The 23,161-nt window shown below is 44.1% G+C and overlaps 1 protein-coding gene across 2 annotated transcripts in view; it reads right to left on the bottom strand.

Moving 5' to 3' along the window:
• LOC124789487 (proton-coupled amino acid transporter-like protein pathetic) overlaps nucleotides 1-23,161 on the bottom strand; it is a 437,101-nt gene that overhangs the window by 13,207 nt on the left and 400,733 nt on the right. For both annotated transcript variants that reach the window (XM_047256866.1, XM_047256867.1), the window contains exon 8: nucleotides 8,377-8,555. In XM_047256866.1, coding sequence (XP_047112822.1) covers nucleotides 8,377-8,555 — 179 coding nt within the window. The remainder of the gene's footprint in view (nucleotides 1-8,376; nucleotides 8,556-23,161) is intronic.

Raw genomic sequence — 23,161 nt, 5'->3', positions numbered from 1 at the left:
CTGTGAGCAGCAAGGCGCGAGCCGCGAGCACGGAGCAGCGCGAGAACGCTACCCCCACTACCAGACCAGAGCGGAGAGTGGGGAAAGTCACATGGGGCACACAACAGCTGCCGCCAGTCAATGTAAATCCGCGGCCACCTGCAGGGATATCACTCACGAATTATTACTGCGACAAATGAAACAAATAAAGGAGAATGTACACATGCCACATAATTTTATTAGCTTAGTGTATGCCTCTACATTCGCATTAATTTGTGAACTGTTACACAATAAAAGGTGTCACTGAAGTGTGGGATTCTCGGTTATCTTGTACTTTTTGCTCTTTACGATTGCGTCTATGTTCGCAGTAATTGTTCTTGTGCATTTTAGGCGCAGCGTGCAGTTTAAATTTCGATCAGACAATGCGTTTCTCAGGCGCGTCTTGTTACATTTCATTACAGAGAACAGTTGTTCACAAACATACGTGGAACCCAACATTGATATTATTGTAGCCGCCAGTTTGTGCAAACGAGGAAATCTATCCTGAGGGAAGTGTCTGTAGAATTCCAAAATGTTTTTCTTGTTCTGAAATTTGTCTCTGTATTCTCTGTCACACTGCAGGTCAATAATTTCTTGCTGCAGCTCAGGATGAATCTCTTAAACATTCGCTGAATATGCAGAGAACAAATCAAAATCACTGTCTAGTGCTGTCAGATCTTGAAAGCGCTGATCAACTAAACTATGTGAATAACGTTCACAGTCTTTGTGAACATCTTGCATGGATGATAATTTAGGAAAATGAGCTAGGTTTCCTGTTTCCAGCTGACTCACCCAAAGTGTCAATTTCATTTTAAAAGCTCGTATTCGATCTATGAAATGAGTAATTAGCAGATCTTTACCTTGTAGTAAAATGTTCAAAGCATTCAGATGGCTAGTTAAATCTGCTAAGAACGCGAGATCACATTCAAACGTGCGCGCGCATTTCCCCTACCTCCCCTCCCTCCCTACTCCGCGACCTTGCACCTGCTCGCGAGCACGTGCCTGAGCAGAAGCGAGTACTCGCGCTCAAAACCCGCCAGTTGTTAAGCCCTGGTCTAGGTGGTACAGTACCACTTCCAGGTAACTAGTTAAAGAGGTTGATAAATAATTGCAGAGATGGTTGCGAAATGGAGACCACAGTGTAAACCAGAAACGTTTTATTTGCAAGATTTAGGTATACCTTCCACCTACTTCTCTACGTAGTCGCCGCTCCAATTTCGAGTGTTGTCGTATTGTTGTATCAACTTTCCAGTATCCTCATCATAGAAAGCAGCTGCCTGTGCTTTCGGCCAGTTATCTGCACTGGACTGCAGCTCGTTGTCTGTGGAAAAAGTTTGTCTTCATAGCCAGCGGTTCTTGTGAGCAGAGATGAAACTCAGGGGAAGCCAATTACGGACTGTATTGTGGGTGATCAAACACTTCTCATTGGGAACGCTGCAGGAGCATCTTCATTACCCCTGCAGTGTGCGGCCGAGAATTGGCATGAAGAAGGAACTGCTCGATAGTTGTGTTATGTGGGCTGCGTCACATATGCGAAATCTCTAACCAGGCCCTCATACTTGGCGGGGAATGCTACTCCCTACGCAACTTTACGTGCTCACTGTTCACTCACAACTGAAAAGATCGACGCGACACGATCGACGGGCATTCTAGAGACACTCCCAACGCATCGGTGCAAAACTTTACCGGATTTCTCCAGTGGTTTTCATTTCGCGACAGATCGGAACTTACTTTCTGGACAACCTCGTATCTTGCTTCATACACCGTAAAAGAACGAACAGCATTCCTCCCCTACTCTCCACACACCATGACCATGTAGGATTTTTCTGCGTTGGGAAATACTATCGTCCACTCACGACCTACTGCTTGAACACATTAACTGACTAGTAAGTCGCCATGCACACGCAAGCAACACACAAGCACACTGTAAACAAACATAACGACATCGTGCCTAGCAACTATGCAGGATGGACGGCACAAACAAGTGCCGGTGTGGAAACTTTTCTCTCGTGGTCGTGCGGTAGCGTTCTCGCTTCCCACGCCCGGGTTCCCGGGTTCGATTCCCGGCGGGGTCAGGGATTTTCTCTGCCTCGTGATGGCTGGGTGTTGTGTGCTGTCCTTAGGTTAGTTAGGTTTAATTAGTTCTAAGTTCTAGGCGACTGATGACCTCAGCAGTTGAGTCGCATAGTGCTCAGAGCCATTTGGAAACTTTTCAAAATGCGGTATCTAATAAAACGGCTCGAACAACAATCCTGCAACAAACACCATCGATATTCCAATTGGCCGTGCATTTAGTTTATTAAAGTCAACAGGCATTGTTCCATTTAAAAAGCATACGTTTGCGCAAAAAGTACACTTTCTAAGTATTATTACAATCTGTTGATTGGCTAACAGTATGAGCCCATGACTGCCAATCTACTCGTTGAAAACTGCACATCAATAGCACTTTCTAGTTCCGCAATAATTTTTTTGCGGTGCAAGTTTTATGCGATTCGCCCTGTGGAGGATATAGAAGAGGCAAAGCCGTGACTTATCATAGCGCAGTAAAGGCCTCCTGCCATCTGCTGTGTTGTCTGCCCCGTCAAGGATGTGCAGTTTCATGTGTCGCTGTAAACAATGTCCTTTTGACAGCTACCCGACTGCAAACGTTCATTCCATGCGTATCCCTTCGCAGTGATGGCTCGGAAAACTTGAGACGGACTTGTCTTCATTAAGGGCCGCGATTACTGTCGTATTTACCAGGCCTGACACTCATCTTCGGTCCTTGCTGGTTACAACCACTGTCCTTACGCTTTGCTATTGTGACTGCGAGGGGTGCACCAGTCCTAGTGGAATACGAGCTGATACACCAGCAATTCCGACAACTTGAAAAGTGGTGTGGTCACGGGCGCGTCCATCACGACAGTTGCTTGCCGCCAATCAGAGATGCCCAAACGTCGACTGACATCGCTGCGCTCATTCCATACAGCCAACTGGCACATAGATATCACTTCAATGACGTGACTTACGTCATGGACGGAAAGCCATAACTCCGCCTGGTAGCAGTTCCGCTCCACCTACAGAGCTCCGTAGTCACCACTGTGATCTTTTCAAAGGGGTGACTAAATCAGCACTATTATTCATTACAGTGTGCTCGCTTGTTTTCTGGTACTCCTCCTCCACGTAAATATTGTCTGCCACTGTTCCGTAGAACAAAAACAGACCGTCAGCTGCCGTTCTCTAGGCCGCAGTAGTTTCTGGCACCATGGTTCTAACCCCATGGATTGAGTGCTCAGAGCACCGTCGACGGTAACTGTCGTTTGCAGCCCGGTGCGGCCAATCCTCGCCTGACGCACTGTTCTGAAAATCGACCTTTCCAGGGTTCACCTCGCATCCCAACACTGACTCTAAATCTTATAATAGCGCCGCCACTGGTCTCAGACTGCCTGTACTGTGCTCATAGTAGAAAACATTTTCATTTTTTACCGTCATATTTTAGTTTTTCCTTCAGCTTTGCAAGTAATACTTGTTTCTTGTAATGTGTAAATGGAAGAGGCATGAACTACCTTCTCTTTAACTGATGATATTGAACAATTTACCTCCTCTTGTTGTTGTTGTTCTTCTTCTCCTCCTCTTCTTGTTCTTCCTGGAACGTTTCTGCTTACACAGGTTGTTCACAGAGCATCTTCCAAGCTTCTCTATTCTCCCGCAGTTTATCGTTCAGCATTTCCTCCCACTGTACTCCTCCTCGGAGCACATCATTATTCACCTGGTCTCTTCATCATTGCGCATTATTTTAATGTGACCGAACCATATATGTCTACTTCTCTCCATAATTTCTTCTGAGAGACTGACTTCTCTGTCGTATACAAGGTATGGCTCTTAATTCCGGAAAAATTCTTATTTGAATTTCCTGCCGAATCGTAGTTCCGTCGGAGGCCGTGATTGGCATTCTTGAAAACCACAGGCATCTAGTAAACAGTCAGAACCTCAAAAAAGCCGAGATGTTACGGAAAAGTGAAGAGTACAACCGAAAAGCCGCGATTATCGAAAGTCTTAACGCTGGGTGTTCACCCACTGAAATAGTTCGATTCTTCGGGTTTCCGAGATCAACTGTTTACGATATTGTGGCGAAGTATTATGCTTCGGAGAAAATTGGACAAGGTTCCGCTGACCCGGCGAGGAAACCTCATTCGAGGAAACGACTGTTACGAAGGGCGGCAGACATCGAAAAGGCTCAGGCGAAGATTTCGGAGGACTCGGGGTAATCAGTGGGGAAATTGGCGTCAATATTAAATGTCAGCGAACGAACAACGCGTCCGATGGCAGAGGAGGACCTCATACGAGCCATTTCGTCCAAAACTGGCTGTCGGATAACGGTGACATGTTGTGGTCAAAGGAGTTCTGGCCTCCGAATAGGCCTCTACTATTATGTTCAGGGCGTAGTCAGAAGATTTACCAGTAAGACAGAACATCATAATGTCACATCTCTACTCACCGCTATCGAAGCAGCACTAGCGAATATGGTCAGAGCTATTTTAAAGAGTGTGTGCGATCGCTTCAGCACAAGATTGGAGGCGGTCATTGCGGCTGAAGGGGGTTACATCGAGTAATGTTGCTCTTCAAAGATTTTCATTTTCATTTGTATTTTCTTTCAATAAATTTGTTTTTGTATTTTTTAAGAAGACTTCAAACTAAATTATAATAAGAATAAAACAATATATAGTGAAGAAATCGAAAGAAAAATAAGTTAATAATGAAGTAATACAGTCAGGTGATTGTATGTTTTGTGACCTTGACACTGAAACACTCCCTATTAAACCCACCGTTATTGACTAGTGGATTATAGCCTAACAATTTTAACTAGTTTGACCGTAAGCAACTGATAGAGGCTGATAGGTTAATATTTTCACGGTAGTTGTTTCGTATCAAATCCAAGAAAGCTAATTGGGATGTCAGGTAGCAATAATCGGTACATGAGGTTGTAAATGCTCTACATCATTTGTCTGAACAGCACGGCCGGCCGGAGTGGCCGAGCGGTTCTAGGCGCTATAGTCTGGAACCGCACGACCGCTACGGTCGCAGGTTCGAATCCTGCCTCGGGCATGGATGTGTGTGATGTCCTTAGGTTAGTTAGGTTGAAGTAGTTCTTAGTTCTAGGGGACTGATGACCTCTGCAGTTAAGTCCCATAGTGCTCAGAGCCATTTGAACCATTTTTTTGAACAGCACGAATGAGGCAATTACTCCCTTCGTCTGAAAAAGTAATAACGTTTAACTCATTACAAGTCGCGTATTAATGTCGTCACACGCCAATACTCTTCATGTAGCACTGAATGCACATTCCTCACTGCAATCCAAATCGTGAGTATCCGGCACGATTGTCGCGTACTCACGGTGCACAAATGAACGCTTAAACACATCAAACAAATCACTCACATAACGGCATTTAAGTATTTGCTGGAAGTGAGGCCCACGGCGTTGGGTGACACACACAGCCGTTAAACAATTGTAAACGTGGTCCTGTGTAAATCCGCCCTGCTCGCTTAGCAGCCAATAACTTGCTTTTACGAAGTCTCAACACTGAATCCTCTCCGGCGCACTGGGCGCTCCATCATCGATAGTACCTACAGAGACTTGCGTGAGGTGTACATGTTGGCAGCCAGTCTAGGAATATTTTAGGGAATTTGTTTAAAAAATTTATATCAAAGTCCCAGTGAAATCTTTACAAGCTTTCTCCCCGAGTAACTTACGCCATGCCTACGTGACACAAGTCGCTTGTCTTTCAAATCCGAGGCAGTTCTGTCCAGTTAAAGCTGCTGACAGGAGATGCCTTGAGCCCTCTGCTGAAACTGCTAGCGAATTCACGCCATCGGTTTCAGCCAATAGCGTGCACGGGATACCGATCACGTGTGTGGACGCTGGATTGTTCTGCCGTGCAGAACACAGTTGTTTCTCTCTCTTGTAATCCAGAGTTGGAGCAGGACAGACGTCTTCTTGGAAGACAGAGCCTCTGGCTTTGCTATTCACGACCGGCCACCAACGTAAGTTAACATGAACCGCTTTCCCTTCCGTTGTCCATTTCAATTAATTGTTCGACCTCCTAGACTGGCCTAAACTTCGTAACTTCCGACCCTAGGCGCGCCCCTTGTACACCGTACATTGAAATACATCCTCTTTATTCTACCTAATTTCCTGTTTTGTTACTAACGGTCCGCAGCTCGTGGTCGTGCGGTAGCGTTCTCGCTTCCCACGCCCGGGTTCCCGGGTTCGATTCCCTGTGGGGTTAGGGATTTTCTCTGCCTCGTGATGACTGGGTGTTGTGTGCTGCCCTTAGATTAGTTAGGTTTAAGTAGTTCTAAGTTCTAGGGTACTGATGACCATAGCTGTTAAGTCCCATAGTGCTCAGAGCCATTTAAACCATTTGTTACTAACGGCAGGCCTGGATGCCAAGTCTCAAATCCTGACCACTCGACCTCCTGCACACTGCCTCCACGGGGCAAGTGTAACAACCCTGTAAATATTAACATTGGTGTTAGGGATCATATACATTTGTCCATTATGATTATATGGGCTGTTATGCCGTGGTCGGTTGATGAATTTTGTCTCAATTCCCAACGTTTCGTCCCCGTCTGCGGGAGACATCTTCAAGGGGGTCTGTAGCTCGATGGAAGGTCCAACACACCCACTGGCCCGCTACTGACTGCCGCTAAATTCCGTGTCCGCACGCTCCCGCGCCGCGGCGTGACGTCACGTGTTTTGAAAACGTCAGTGCAAGTGGCCGCTGTCCGCTGCCGTCGATCGCCGTTGCCATCACCCAGTAGTGGACGGGTGGTACACATCTTCTTTAACACCAACATCCATATACCGTTTAATTTCACGCCCTCCTCCTTTCGGTTGAAATTATTTGGGTGTTTAGCGATTTCGATTGCCTCGCTGTAGAGCCTTTCGTAATATCCGCTTGTGGCCGCTGGACCGATGACCATCGCAGTCTGGTCCTTTTAATCCCACAAACCAACCACCTTGTGGCCGCTAGTACTTGCGCCTCCTCGAAAAGAATATGGTGGTTCCCTGGCTGGAAAGCATGCTCCGCAACAGCTGATCGTTCCGTTTCTCCTCTTCTACAATTGCCCTTGTGCTCTTCCAAACGTTTTGAAACAGTTCTTTTAGTGGTACCCACACAAACATCTCCACAGCTGCATGGGATCGCCGGCCGCGGTGGTCTAGCGGTTCTAGGCGCTCAGTCCGGAACCGCGCGACTGCTACGGTCGCAGGTTCGAATCCTGCCTCGGGCATGGATGTGTGTGATGTCCTTAGGTCAGTTAGGTTTAAGTAGTTCTAAGTTCTAGGGGACTGATGACCACAGATGTTAAGTCCCATAGTGCTCAGAGCCATTTGAACCATTTTGCATGGGATCGTATACAGCTTTTTCCAGTGGTTTGCGAGCGTCCTTGGCAGGCTTAAGGTATTCCTGTATCTTCCTGGGGGGCTTGTAAATTACGGTAATATTCCGCTTCGTCAAGATCCTCCCTATTCTTTCCGTTACATTTTAACAAACGGCGGATATTACGAAAGGCTCTACAGGGAGGCAATCGAAATCGCTAAACACCCTAATAATATCAATCGAAAGGAGAAGGGCGTGAAATTAAACGGTATATGGATGCCGGCGGTATATGGATGCTGGTATTAAAGATGTGTACCACCCGTCCACTGCTGGGTGATGACAACGGCGATCGACGGCAGCGGACAGCGGCCAATTGCACTGACGTTTTCAAAACACGTGACGTCACGCCGCGGCGCGGGAGCGCGCAGACACGGAATTTAGCGGCAGTCAGTAGCGAGCCAGCTGGTGTGTTCGACCTTCCATCGAGCTACAGACCCCCATGAAGATGTCTCCCGCAGACGGGGACGAAACGTTGGGAATTGAGACAAAATTTATCAACCGACCACGGCATAACAGGCCGGATAATCATAATGGACATGACATTTCCGGCCGTGAAAGTCATTTTAGTATCATATACATTTACAGAAGCAAAGATGTATTGTTCTCAATACGTAAGGGGCGGTTCACCCCTTACAACACTTACACGTTGAGAAATGACATCACACCATTTTTTGTTTGCATTTTCAGCTTCAACTATTTCCTTCTGTATTGAGTGTTGAGGTACTGGTGGAACATGCTGACTTCTGTTTCTATTGTATATATTGACGCAGGCAACTTTCAGTGGTGGTTGCAACGTTATTTCACCAGCTCACATTATGACGCCCTGTACACTCCAGAATAAACTTTGTGGAAATTAATCGTGAAGAGGAACTCTTGTTGCGAGACATGTGGGAGCTGGGCTGTACGTGGAGTAACGGCGTGCCTGCCCAGTACTCACATGTCCTCGACCGGCAGGTTGAGCGTGACGCTGCCCATGGTGGCCTCGCCGTACTTGACGTAGCCGAAGAAGCCGATGACGGCGTACAGCGAGATGACGATCACCATGGCGATGTTGAGCACGCCGGGGCAGCCCAGGAAGTGCTGCGGCGTCTTCATGCTGTTCTCCACGGGCAGGACCTGCACACGTATACACGCACACGTCATCATTTTGATGAGCTTTACATGGAGCGAAGCTTATCTACGACTTTGTAACGTTATGTATACACTACTGGCCTTTAAAATTGCTACACCAACAAGAAATGCAGATGATAAACGGGTATTCATTGGACAGATATATTATACTAGAACTGACATTTGATTACATTTTCAAGCAATTTGGGAGCATAGAGCATGAGAAATTAGTATCCAGAACAACCACCTCTGGCCGTAATAACAGTTTTGATAAGCCTGGGCATTGAGTAAAACAGAGCTTGGATGGCGTGTACAGTTACAGCTGCCCATGCAGCTTCAACACGATACCACAGTTCATCAAGACTACTGATTGGCGTATTGTGACGAGCCAGTTGCTCGGCCACCATTGACCAGACGTTTTCAGTTGGAGAGAGATCTGGAGAAGGTGCTGGCCAGGACAGCACTCGAACATTTTCTGTATCCAGAAAGGCCCGTACAGGACATGCAACATGCGGTCGTGCATTATCCTACTGAAATGTAGGGTTTCGGAGGGATCGTATGAAAGGTAGAGCCACGGCTCATAACACATCTGAAATGTAACGTCCACTGTTCAAAGTGCCGTCAGTACGAACAAGAGGTGACCGAAACGTGTAACCAATGGCACCCCATAACATCAGGCCGAGTGATACGCCAGTATGGCGATAACGAATACACACTTCCAATGTGCGTTCACCGCGATGACGCCAAAAACGGATGCGACCATCATGATGCTGTAGACAGAACCTGGATTCGTCAGATAAAATGACGTTTTGCCATTCGTGCACCCAAGTTCGTCGTTGAGTACACCATCGGAGGCGTTCCTTTCTGTGATGCAGCGTCAAGGGTAACCGCACCCATGGTCTCGGAGCTGATAGTCCATGCTGCTGCAAACGTCATCGAACTGCTCGTGCAGATGGTTGTTGTTTTGCAAACTTCCCCATCTGTTGACTCAGGGATCGAGGTGTGGCTGCACGATCCGTCACAACCATGCGGATAAGATGCCTGTCATCTCGACTGCTAGTGATACGAGGCCGTTGGGATCCAGCACGGCGTTCCGTATTACCCTCCTGAACCCACCGATTCCATATTCTGCTAACAGTCATTGGATCTCGACCAACGCGAGCAGCAATGTCGCGACACGATAAACCGCAGCCGGCCGGTGTGGCCGTGCGGTTCTAGGCGCTTCAGTCTGGAACCGCGTGACCGCTACAGTCGCAGGTTCGAATCCTGCCTCGGGCATGGATGTGTGTGATGTCCTTAGGTTAGTTAGGTTTAAGTAGTTCTAAGTTCTAGGGGACTGATGACCTAAGACGTTAAGTCCCATAGTGCTCAGAGCCATTTGAACCATTTGATCCAGTCGTATAGGTGACTGATTCTGGGTGGTCAACGGCCGCTCCAATACTTTCGAGGGGACTTTATTTCGAGAGGTCTGAATGTGTTCCAGAGTAGGACTCTTAACATCCTCCAATTAAATTATGGAACTGAGGACAGACGATTATGAGTTGCTGTTCTTCGTATCGCCTATGATAATTTGTAAATCATCATGTTGAACTAGGAACAATTTTGAGCTGGAGAAAATTTTGTGTATTGTGATTGCGTCATGGACTTAGCTTTCGTGTATTTTTGATGACTATTTACTTTTGGGCGTTTTGCTACCATTATCATAACGCTCTCAACATAACTCTACTGCACTTGATGAGGATATGTATTGATGTGTTTCAACTGAATATCTCTGGACAACGTCCAGTTTACTTGAGATGTCCTTTCTTGATTAAATGTTATTCAACGTAAGTCTCTGTCTTCTACAACAATTACAGACGTTAGAATAGAATCCTTTTTATTGAATTATTCGTTTATCTTTTATTTTATATTTGCGGGTATTTTATTAGCTCGCAGTTCTAGTTAACGTATAGTCTATTTGACTGCAGGATCACAACTACAGGGTTATTATGTGCAGAGAATTAGCTGCGTGGGGTGGAAGCAGACTTGTGCCGCTCGACCTTATGTCTACATCGAGCACTTCTTTTTAAACAGAGCCGTGCATAGTTCCAGTACCTAAAGTACCAGTAATCGCAGATAAAGATGCAACTGGTTTGCTCGTATGAATTGCTGTTTGGAAGAGCAACTACTCAGCAGCAACAACTGTTAGGTACAGTAGCAGTTGGGGGCTCGTCCGGGATCTCCGCTGCAGACTAGGACTCAACACGCCTCTGCTTAGCCTTCTTCTTCTTTCTTGAAGTTCCGCGGCGAACTTCCCCACACCTAGTTGTTGCTGCCAATCCTCAACCACGCAACTGCTTCAAAAATGGTTCAAATGGCTCTGAGCACTATGGGACTTAACATCTATGGTCATCAGTCCCCTAGAACTTAGAACTACTTAAACCTAACTAACCTAAGGACATCACACAACACCCAGCCATCACGAGGCAGAGAAAATCCCTGACCCCACCGGGAATCGAACCCGGGAACCCGGGCGCGGGAAGCCAGGACGCCACCGCAGGACCACGAGCTGCGGGCACGCAACTGCTGCAAAATCATATGTTCGGAGCCCCCACACACTCTACAAATCACACAATAGGTTTGGGACCTAGATCACAGAATATTGCAGCAAGTTAGAGTTGCATTTGCAGCTCTAAAGGAATTAGAACCATATCCCGGACGAGAGACCTCGAGGGCAGCAGCCGCCACGGCAAAGCCAGCCACCGACTGCAACTTCGAGTTCATCAGCAACGGCACTTCGAGCAGCAAAAGTACAGCAGAAACAGTCAGCATGACTCTCATGTTAAGTATATGCACCGAGACTGTTAAAATGTGTGAAACTGCATCGTCACTGTCAGTGATGAGGCTCCTAACGATGAAGCAATCACACAGTCTGTGTTGTTCAGGTATTGTTAGTGGGCTAGTTAGTCCTACATCTGAATGTGGTAGTTAGTAGAGACGATGTTAGTGGGGCAGATAGTCCGAAATCAGATAAGGGATATGTATTTGCGAATTATTGAGTGGCACAGCTAAAGGAAATTCGGTCAAATATGGACTCTGAAATGGGGGTACGGGGATGTTGGGTACAAAGATAGGTTCAATAAAGACAGAGATAGGTTCGGTAGAGACAAGTATAGCAGAAACAGTAGAAGCTGAGATGAAGAAAATTAAATCTGATATAGAAGGGTTGGTTGATTCAAAATTAGATGTAAGGGGAGATATAGGCAAAATTTCTGAGGTTAGTTTCGTTAATGCCAGAATCGACACTGTGGAAAAAGATTTTTGGGAAAGACACATTAAGAGCTGGGCGGTGATGTTAAGAATTGTGAGTTGAGGCAAAATGCACTTGAGGAAATGGCAAGTCTATTGGCAATTTGTCTGGTAGAGTGGTAGAGAGTGAAAAAGAGGTGAAGGAAAATAGACAAGAGTTGGAAGCAGAGATTAATAAGGACCTTTTGTAGCGGTAACAACAGATTGAAGATGAACGACCAGAATTACATGCATTAGCAGGATATTAGGATACTACTGTGTTAGGTGTGATGGGTTAACTTAGGAACGGCAAAGTGTTAAGCAAATGATGGAATATGCCATCCAGTTGATTTTCTTGCTGCGTGTAGAGATAGTTTTGAGAGAGGAATAGAGGAAGAGGCAAAAATTAAGTTAGTTAAAAGACATCTTGAGGCCAATGCAAAATTATGGGCAAATTTAACGAGTGCTTAATTTACTACCCATGAAATGTTTGAGAGATGTTCACTGAACAAATCTGGAATGAAGAGAAGCGAACGCTACTTCACAATGAGTTCCTAAACGGACCAAGATTCAAATACGGAGGCAGGTCGATGTGAGATTTTTGCGTGCGTGCGTGCGTGCGCATATAAATCGTCTGCTAGCAGTGTTAGCGGCGATTACGACGCTCAAGAGACGACTGCCGGAATTTTTACCATGGAATTTTGTCCACAGTCCGACAAACTACATTGAAGGGTTTTTACATTTCATTGATGTGTGTGTTTTTGAGATTTACGGGCGCTAAACCATTTCATTGATAACAGTGAACAAGTGTTGAAATTCAAGTCACGTATTTGGAACAGTGGGCAGGACAATGGGTACCAAAACGGGAGTTATACTAATCACCAAAATAGTTATAACAGTAATAGTTTTCACAGGAGAAATGGGAGCGGGAACTATCATTACGAAAATCAAAATCGTGAACGAAGATTTGAGGGGCAGAAACCTCATGAAATGAAAACCCAGAATACGAGGTCGGGAAATTAGGGATCGCCGCATCGCAGGTCCGGAGATGGCGAAATAAACCTTTGTTGAAAAGAATAAGTTAATTTAAACATCCTATGAGTGTCGAAAATTCGGCCACGAAGCCTAAAATGTTGGAGATGAAGGCTATAAAAAGTAAGAATAGAATGAGGAATAAGCGCAACCGCCGGGCGAGGTGGCCGAGCGGTTCTAGGTGCTACAGTCTGGAACCGCGCGTCCGCGACGGTCTCAAAAAATTGTTCAAATGGCTCTGAGCACTATGGGACTTAACATCTGTTGTCATCAGTCCCCGAGAACTTAGAACTAATTAAACCTAACTAACCTAAGGACATCACACACATCCATGCCCGAGGCAGGATTCGAACCTGCGACCGTAGCGGTCACGCGCTTCCAGACTGAAGCGCCTAGAACCGGATGGCCACTGCGGCCGGCGCGACGGAAATATGTGAAGATAGCTGCGAAAGTGGTGAAGCTGTAGTTTCGTCAGCTGGAGATGAATTTCATTGCATATACGCGGTTGTGGGTGATTTATTTTTAAAGGGAGGTAAAGGTGATGTTTTAGGTGCTGAAGCTGAGAAGTTCGAACCTTCTGATCTAGCTATTCTGAGAGGAATTTGTGCATTTATTTCTATTGATGGACGTCAAGCAATGGCTCTTGATGAAAGCATGAGTCATGAACGGCTGTGGAAGGATGAATGTGAAAGCAGTGTGTTGCATGGGGGCTCAGAATCGAAAGTGTTATAGAAGTGTGAAAGTAAAGAAAATGTAATGGAGACAAAGGTAAATCCGACTTTGGCGAAGTTCGAATGTAGTGCGAATTCTAATGTCGGGCGATGCAGTAGGAACAGTTATAGTGTACTGGCGGAAGTCGACGGAGTTATTGTTGGTGATATCTGTAGTGTATCAGCGGACGTAGCGGACGTTTTAGGTAAAGAAGTTGATGGTGATGAGTTACCGGTGGTTATTAATGCAGCTAATTGTGATAAAGTTTGTAGTGATTCGGCGGAAATAATTGAGATTTTGCGTAAGAGAGACGAAGACTTAGATTGTATGGTTAATTGCGAGTATGTTGCAGCGAAAGATATCGTTACTTCAGAGGGAGGGGACAGTATATTTGATGCTTGCGAGGATGATGAAAGGAATAATTCTGAGAGTGATTTAATTCCTGATTTATATCCTACAGATGAGTTAGAAGGCCAGCCGGTGTGGACGAGTGGTTCTAGGCGCTTCAGTCTGGAACCGCGTGACCGCTACGGTCGCAGGTTTGAGTCCTGCCTCGGGCATGGATGTGTGTGATGTCCTTAGGTTAGTTGGGTTTAAGTAGTTCTAAGTTCTAGGGGACTCATGACCACAGACGTTAAGTTCCATACTACTCAGAGCCATTTGAACCATTTTTTTTTTTGTTAGAAGAAGATCGGGAGAATCTGAGAATGAGTAATGTGATTGAGATTTGTTGTGAAATTATGATGTGTACCATAAATATCGAAGAAAAAGGATAGGCAATTGAGGGAACTGTGTTTAGAGAGGGGTGAAATTAAAAATGTGCAGCCTGTAAGCGACGCTGATGAATGAAGAAAGTGTGTGTTTCTCGACTCTATAAATGTTGTTTCAGCGTTAGTCACAAAGTTTGTCTGTAAACGAAAGAGTCAATCGGTAGACGAGGAAAGAGGGCACAAATTTGAGCTGTTCAAAAACGCAAAAAGGTGAGATTTAAAAGAAGTGTTAGTAGAGGCAGCGGTGGCAGAGTTGGACTGCGTGAATGAAGAATGAGGTGAGTATAGATATAAATATGTATATAAATGTAATTTCACGTGTAGTATATAAGAAATTTGTGGGACTATTTTTTGTTTTGTGCAGGGGGTGACTTGGTGAATATAGAATGTGTGCAATAAAGTATGGAGGCACGACTTCGTGGAAGAGTGTCGATACTGGCCGCAGAAATCATGGTGGATGAAGGTCGGCAGCACAAAATTAGTTCCGTTGTTTGCGTAAGAGAGTAATGTAAACTGTATCGTACGTAAGATTTGCGATGGAAATTTCCATGGGTTATTTATATGTGACGCTTGTAGTATTTCAGATGGGCTTCTCATATACTAGATGTAGTTTGTTTGTAATTATTGTAGGCATAAAATTTGGTGCTTGGAGGTCAACAGATCTGATTAAGACTATAACTGTTTGTGGAAGTAGAACATGTGTTTAGGTGCAAAATAAAGGCAACGTTAGGAAGGATATTAGGAAGTATATTTCGTTGATGAATTGTATAAGATGTATTTTTTGGCAGGGTTTTAAGGATTTATAGATAAATATTGGAGATAAATTCACATAAAGCTCATAAAAATAATTCTGTGGATGAGTGCTTTATTATACTAATACGATATTGATGAATTATGACCCAGTTATACACTGAAATGGGCGATTTCTGCAGCTGATAGTATTAGTTTTAAAGTTTATAATTACATGTGGTAAAATTTTAGAGAAATGATAAAACATTTGTTGACTTATGATGTCGAACAAATTTCATAGCACGAAAGACGTATTTTCTAGTGGGAACATAGACACAGTGTTTGAAATGTCGACATAAATCAAGTCTGTTTTCCCTATGCTGTAAATCAGGTTTTTTTTTCTCCTTTTCGCTTGCTGTCCTGTTTGTGACTGTATTGGTTCCTCTGCGGAGAGTGTTAAGTGCCTGATCTGTGGGGGATTCGGAAAGAGTATGTTTATTATTAAGTACAACACAGTCGTATTTCGACAGCTATCGTCCTCCAGCACTGACAGTGACTGAGAACTGACGCATGTTCGGCGCAGTACTTGATCAACTGCGACACGAATTTCTGCAGTGGCAGCTGGACTGCGAACCACCTAAACTTCGACGTTAGAAGGCCAACAGTATGACGTGTGTGTGAAAGTGAAGTGCTGCGATGTAGTCGTCAAAGTAAAGGTTGCTATCAAATTAGTGAAAATGCACTAAAGACTCTTGAAAACAGTGATCTGGCTCGGGTGTTTATTTAAATTTATGTGTGTATTTTGGTATTTAAGTATTGTGCCATAATTTTATAATTTACGTTGCATTTAGAAAATTTAAGCTGATAATATGACATCCTAGGATGATGATGGTGATGTTTGGTTTGTGCGCCCGTACAAATTCCCAACCTTTGTTCAGTCCTATCTCGCTACTTTCATAAATGATAATGAAATAATGAGGGCAACACAAAAACCCAGTCATCTCGAGACAGGTGAAAATCTCTGACACCGGCGGGAATCGAGAGAGGCGAGAAGGCGTCCGCGAGACCAGGAGTTGAGAACACGTGTACTACGAGGTACATACTGTTCATATACCGGCGCAGAAGTATTTACGCTATTGATCTGACAAGAAAGTAGTGCATTCCATTTTTTACGTTATGTACGTATTTATTATGTTGTGTTTGTTAACTCTGGTGCGACTTAACGTTCGTAATCAGCCAGCTAATGTGCCACATTAAGAAGAGCTGTGCAGCATTACGGGTATGTAGGCGAGCTAGGATTATTGCAAATAAAAGTGAATTTGTTTGCGAAGCTGTGCGGCCCCAGCGGCAATAGAACGAAATGGTCTGGCGGGACGCTCCAGTGTTAGCAAAGGAGCGGACCTGGGGAAAATCCCGAAGCTGGGAATTTGGACGGCTGTTATTCCCATGCCCTTTGTGCAGGAGACAATGCTCCAGGAAACAGCGGAGTGTCAGAAAATGTTGAAGATGGTTACGTTACAGCTCTTTGAGATACGACAACGATTCACAACAAATACAAATCTGAATACATTTGTGATCTCAGAAAAGTGAGCCACATTCGATGGTACACACTATTTGAGTATCTTTAAAACTACAGAAGTTGATATCTCACAACGAAAATACATTTTCACAATTTTCCATGTTAACAACTTCTAATCGCTTCAAGCGATTTCATTGAAACGGTATCTCAGATGATAGCATTGCACTATAGCTCCCGTCCCTAAAAACTGGAAGCTGTATAGAAGATATAAAGATGTTTGAAATGGCTCTAAGCACTATGGGACTTAACATCTGAGGTCATCAGTCCTATAAACTGAGAACTATTTAAACCTAAATAATCTAAGGACATCACACACATCCTTGCCCGAGGCAAGATTCGAACCTGCGACCGTAGCAGCAGCGCGGTTCCGGACTGAACTTCCTAGAACTGCTCGGCGACAGCGGTCGGAGAAGATGGAAAGATAAGAGGTGACTTTCGTACGGATTTCGATTAATAATGCATCACGCAAACTTACAAAAGACTACAGTGGCAGACGTTACAAGAGAGGTGCTGAGCTTCACGGAGAAATTTTGTTGCTAAATGTTGGAGAGCGTACCTCTCATGAAGAGGTGCCGACTTTTTACTTCCTCCCGCATACGTCTGCCTAAACGACCGCGACGGGTAAATCAGAGAAATTAGTGCCCATAAGGATGCTTGCGGACATCCGAGGAAGTGCAGAGCCACGATTCAAAGCTGAACAAAATGCGATGCTATTTTGAACAGTCCATGCCTCCTAGTCACGGCACCCAACCAAACGGAGCCGTTTGAGTTGATGAACAGCGTGTGAAGATGTAAGTGGCCCGAAATTCCCAGTTCCCGCAGTTTCTTCACTTGGCAACAGTGTTGAACGTTTCTGGTCCTCAAGGAACACTAAATCAGTTTGGGTTTTGTATATATTGATTCTCTGTCTCGTGGATGAACGCAGCAAGCTTGCCAGAACAGATTTCAGGGAAGCTATAGAATTCAGCTTAAGCATCTACATTACGAGGGTAATCCCAAAAGTAAGGTCTCCTATTTTTTTATAAGTACAAAACTCTGTGTGGAAGTTGGTCACACTCTTATAACAGTTGGTCACACTGTTATAAAGAGTGCTTCACGCGCTGTGTGTAAACATGCGCACGCCGCGCTGAGGCGCTCAGTCTTAGCTTGGTAGCCGTTCAAAATGGAGCTCCCGTTAGATGATACCGCCAAGTGCGAACTGTGCGCAGTTATTCGGTTTTTGAACGCAAAGGGCACTGCGACGATTGAAATCCATCGCCAATTGACGGAAGTGTATGGTAAGTCGTGCATGGATGTCAAAAATGTTCGTAAGTGGTGTAGAGAGTTTGCAGCTGGTCGGACCGAAATTCACGACGAACAAAGGAGCGGGAGACCGTAAATTTCTGAGGAGACAGTGTTGAAGGTACAGCAAAGCATGCCTGGATGATCTCTGCACGTTGGTTCCTGAGGTCTCCCGAGGCACCGCTCACAGAATTTTAAGGGAAACATTGAGCTGCCGGAAGGTGTGCGCAAGATGGGTGACACGCATGCATACTGAGGACCACATGGGGCAACGAGTTGATGCTTCCCGCGCATTTCTTCACCGCCTTGCAGCCGAACAGGACAACTTTCTGGACTCAATTGTCACGGGTGACGAAACCTGCACATACCACTTTACACCTGAGTCCAAGCAACAATCAGGCCAGTGGCGGAATCCTTCTTCGCCAAAGCCGCAGAAATTCAAAGAAACACAGTCTGTTGGTAAAGTCATGACAACCGTTTATTGGGATCTGAAAAGGGTATTGTTGGTCGACTTTGTGCCCACTGGGACCACAATTAACGCTGACAGCTATTGTGAGACTCTTAAAAAACTCAAACGGGCAATTCAGAACCGGAGAAGAGGAATGTTGAGCAAGGGCCTACACATTCTCCGTGACAACGCTCGCCCACACTTCGCTCCGCAAACCGTTTCTCTCCTGCAACAGTTTCAGTGGAACACAATCACCCGACCACCCTATAGTCCTGACTTGGCGCTCAGTGACTATCACCTGTTCCCTCGGTTAAAAGAACATTTGGCCGGAAAGCGATTCAGCTCCGAAGACGAGGTGAAAGATGAGGTTCATAACTTTCTGAACAGCATGGCGGCGGGCTGGTATGACATGAGAATACAAAAACTGCCACAGCGTCTACAAAATTGCATCGACAGAAATGGTGATTATGTCGAAAAATAGCTAAATGTTCAAGCTGTAAACTGATGTAAATCATAGTAGAAATAAGCAGGTCTATATACTTATAAAACAATAGGAGACCTTACTTTTGGGATTACCCGCGTATATTTTGCCGTGGTAGGTTCTGACGAGCGTCAAGAGAGCCAGAAAGTCGTTCTCTATTTTGTGCTTACATGCAGGCTTCAGTAACAGTGTGTTAATAGTCCGTATTTAACGCCTACAGCGACGTAGGTGCTTCACATTGCAGTAGGGTGGGTTGCCTAGACCTTCAGCGTTAGGCGCACATGCTGTTCTGGACACGAGCAGGTCGCTGAGAGCATTTACCAGATTGCACGCATTGCCTAATAGGGAGGAAAGACTAATGTGGATCACCCATCATTTACATCATGTTATTCCGAGGTTGGTTACCACCGCTTTTGTGTTGCGAGAGGACAAAGTATTACATTATGATATGCTAGGGCTAGAGGACGTATTGGTGGTACTCGGTTTAACGGATCCGGTGAACTGCTGAGCAAATCGGAGTGCAGCAGGAGTACGCTCGCCCTAGATTACCTTCAGCACTGACTTAGGATGCTGGCGGAAATCGTAGAAGCCGCTCATCTGACGGTCATAGTATACCTGACAGAGACATACTCCTGCAAGATTTGGAGCCTTTTCTCAGTGAAAAACTAATCAAAACCTTTCAAGAATTAATGTTAGGTGCTGAAACTAGAAATCTACTACACCCGCCCCCAAACTCCCCTTCATTTCGCTCTCGCAGAGAATGCAAAGGCTATATTAGAGCTTTGTAATGAGCATAAGGGTACGTGGAGTAAGTAGACCAGCGCTGTTCGTGTTTTGCTCGCAAACAACTTCCATCCGTTCTTGCGTCACGTCATCAGAAGATCTCTTCATTCTATCCAGAAACCTTCGCACCAGTGACTACAACAAGTATTGCAGTAGACGGTGGGGAATTGGAAACTGTGATGACATAAATGTAATTTTAAGGTAATGTTCATGACCACATTATTTTGTGATACCCTTTTTGTTGCAGTTGCTAAAATAATTGTGCAGTGCAAGAATGTATCTCGACATTAAGCTCATGACTCGAAGAAATTTTTAACAAACATTATATCTTAATTTGAGGTATAAAGGCTTGCATCGCGAGTACGGAAATCGGACGATAGCAACTGGCTCCATACAGGCGATGAGTCACAACTCTCGTGACAGATGAATATTTTAGGGTAGGTCCGAGTAGTTAACGGCTGTTGCTGAACAATGCCACTGTCATACAGAATATGAAATCTTAAGCTGTCAGAACTATGTGTTTTGGAAACTACCAGGTGTACCGGCACGAAATGGGCGTTTTTTTTTAAAATGAAACACTAATTTTGAATTGAAAGGTAAAAACATTTTATTCAAAGTACTGATCATTGCTTTCTATACATTTTGACCACCTTTCTGGCAGTTTGTGGACACCACGCCAATAGAAATGTTCATCTTTTGAAGCAAATTTCGACTTCTTCGTAGGAATCGAATTGTTCCTCATCCATTGCGTGTCGCATTGATGAAAACAAATTGTAGTGGGAAGGGGCCAAGTCTGGTGAATACGGCGGGTGGGGTAGCAGCTCCCAGCCAAGTGTTTTGATTGTATCCTGAACCAGCTTTGCTTTGTGTGAAGGTGCATTGTCGTGTAAAAAAAATTACTTTGCCATGTCTTCTGGCCCATTCTGGTCTTTTTTTCGATCAATATATAGTTCACATTAATCATTTGTTGTCTGTATCGATTATTATTCACAGTTTCACCGGGATTTAGAAGCTCATGGTATACCACACCTCTCTGATCCCACCAAACACAGAGCATTGTCTTCTTGCCGAATCGATCTGGTTTTGAAGTCGATGTTGATGGTTGTTCCGGATTAACCCATGATTTTTCCCATTTAGGATTCTTAAAATAAATCCATTTTTCATGGCCAGTAACAATTCGATGCAAAATTGATTTTCTTTCATGTCTTTGAAGCAAAATTTGACAAATGGTTTTTCAGTTTTACTTCTGTCTTTCATTCAATTCATGTGGCACCCATTGTCCACATTTTTGGATCTTTCCCATAGCTTTCAAACGGTCAGAAATTGTTTGTTGGGCAACATTTAGCATTGCTGCCATTTGATTCTGACTCAAAGTATCTTGTTCATCCAATATTGCTTGCAATTCGAGGTCTTCGAACTTTTTTGGTGGTCTTCCACGTTCTTCATTTCTTACATCAAAATCATTATTTCTGAACTGTTGAAACCATCTTTCGCATGTTGCTTCTGATAGAGCATGATCACCATATGCCTCTACAAGCATTCGATGCGACTCTGCAACACTTTTTTTTTCAAATCAAAACAAAAAATTAATGCTTTCCGCAAATCATCACTTTTCATTGTTAACACGATGAAAACATATGTTGTTTGTTCCATGACTTGATGTGTACTAAATATATTTGACAGATGTCACACCAACCAAACAAAAAAAATTAAGGCTCGTTCACAACAAATGTTCCCTAAGGACACATTTGTATCTTAACGCTCATTTCATACCGGTACACCTGGTAAATGTTATCGTTGAATATAATGTCTTTTAGTAATTATTGCTCATGAAACATGTTGAGTTATTAGTAAGAATGAAGGTGTAAATGCGAACTAATACGGGAAACGAGTATTGTTATGTCTGTTAACTGAGTAAATGGTAGCGTGGGTCCTGGAACTGAGTGGAGGAAATTTGGAATGTATAATTCGCCAGTTTTTGTTACAGAGGAAACAAGAAACATATTCAGATAATTCAATTAAGCAAAAAGTGTTTGTTATTTGTGGGTTTTATAAATTTCTTCGTCTAATAAATCGCTCTGCAAAGGTGGTATGTTATGACTGGTTCATAGTAGAAGACGCAGGATAAAGTGGTTTAATTCTTATAGTGGTTTTGCTGTGAAGTTTCTCAGACTGTCAGAAGACAGTACGCTCGCGCGTATTTCGTGGGCTACAGAATTGCCTTGCGGATTCTAGCTGGATTCTCAGCATGGCTATCCATATTATCGGACGCGTGTACTAGGAGCTCTAAATGGGTGTAGTGAATTTGCGTAATTATGAGTTACAATTGAGGTCAGTATGTTCGAAAGTGTTTGTGGACAAACAAGGAAGACGAAAACTGAAAATTCTGGATGTTGTGTGTGAACTTTCACGCTTTGAGTAACTGAAGTCTGTGTGGGGCACTGAGCAAGTCGTGACCGAGAACTGAACGTTTGAATGGAATGATTTGAGGAATCTTTAAGCCAGAATCCGAAAACACAATACATCCCTGAATAAAGTTTTCGCTAAAGGGCTCGACTGGATACTAAAACTGGCAATTATTGCTTGTGAATGTCTGTACTGTAACTTGAGTCTAACACAGCTTCGGCGGGGTTTTTGTACAAAAGAAGTAACTATATATCGATATCGTCATTCGAAGGCTGTTTATTATTTCATAGTTTAATTAATCTGATACTAGAAAACTTTTGAAACACCTTTTAGAAACATTTAGCGCGATCACAGCTACTAAAAGTGATCCACTTGAGAACCATTATTCGTTTTCTAAACGTGCCGATGTGTGAACGGCTGCTGAAGAAGAAATCCCGACTAGTGAGTGGCCCTTTTCTGTAGGCGAGAACGTAATCGTGCCGCCGTAGATTCACTGTTTTACAAATTCATTCCATTTTTCACGTGCACCATTCTTAAAAATCTGAGGCAGAAACAAGAGGAGAACCGTTACCTTAGTCCCATCCCATGTATCCAAGCATCATTGCTATCAGTTTTAAATTAAGCATTCCTCCCCCACTGCTCATTTGCAAGTATACTCTCTTATCTGCGTCAAGCTGAAGTGCCCCCTCAGTTTGACGTGACAGTTCCATAAAACAATAGAAACTTCAGAATAATACAGCAATCGGTTTCACGCTCAAAGCAGATAAATCGTAAGCCACAATTACTATAATCACTCCGAAATTACCAACCCGAATTTGAAGAGTCAAACGCCGTTGAATTCCTCAAGAATTACAATATTAGATGCAGGAAGTACTGTAGTTCCATTTGAAAAGGGAAACTGGTACTTATATCTCTGCAATTAATATAAGTATGAAAAGAAACAACACATCATTTAATGAGGAACTTTTCACAATTCTTTATATCAAAACAGAGTTACAATATTTTAAATGGTTCATGAACAACTGAGGTGAAGAGATTAGCCTGTATCGAGATGAATGCCAAAGCATTCAGTGGTTTGCATTTCCTCTGAGCACATGTGTGTGTCGATTCCACTGGGAAAGGTGT

Source organism: Schistocerca piceifrons, chromosome 3, assembly GCF_021461385.2.
Source record: "Schistocerca piceifrons isolate TAMUIC-IGC-003096 chromosome 3, iqSchPice1.1, whole genome shotgun sequence".
NCBI lineage: Eukaryota > Metazoa > Arthropoda > Insecta > Orthoptera > Acrididae > Schistocerca > Schistocerca piceifrons.
Note: the sequence above shows the minus strand (reverse complement) of the source record. Positions and strands in the feature narration are given on the sequence as shown.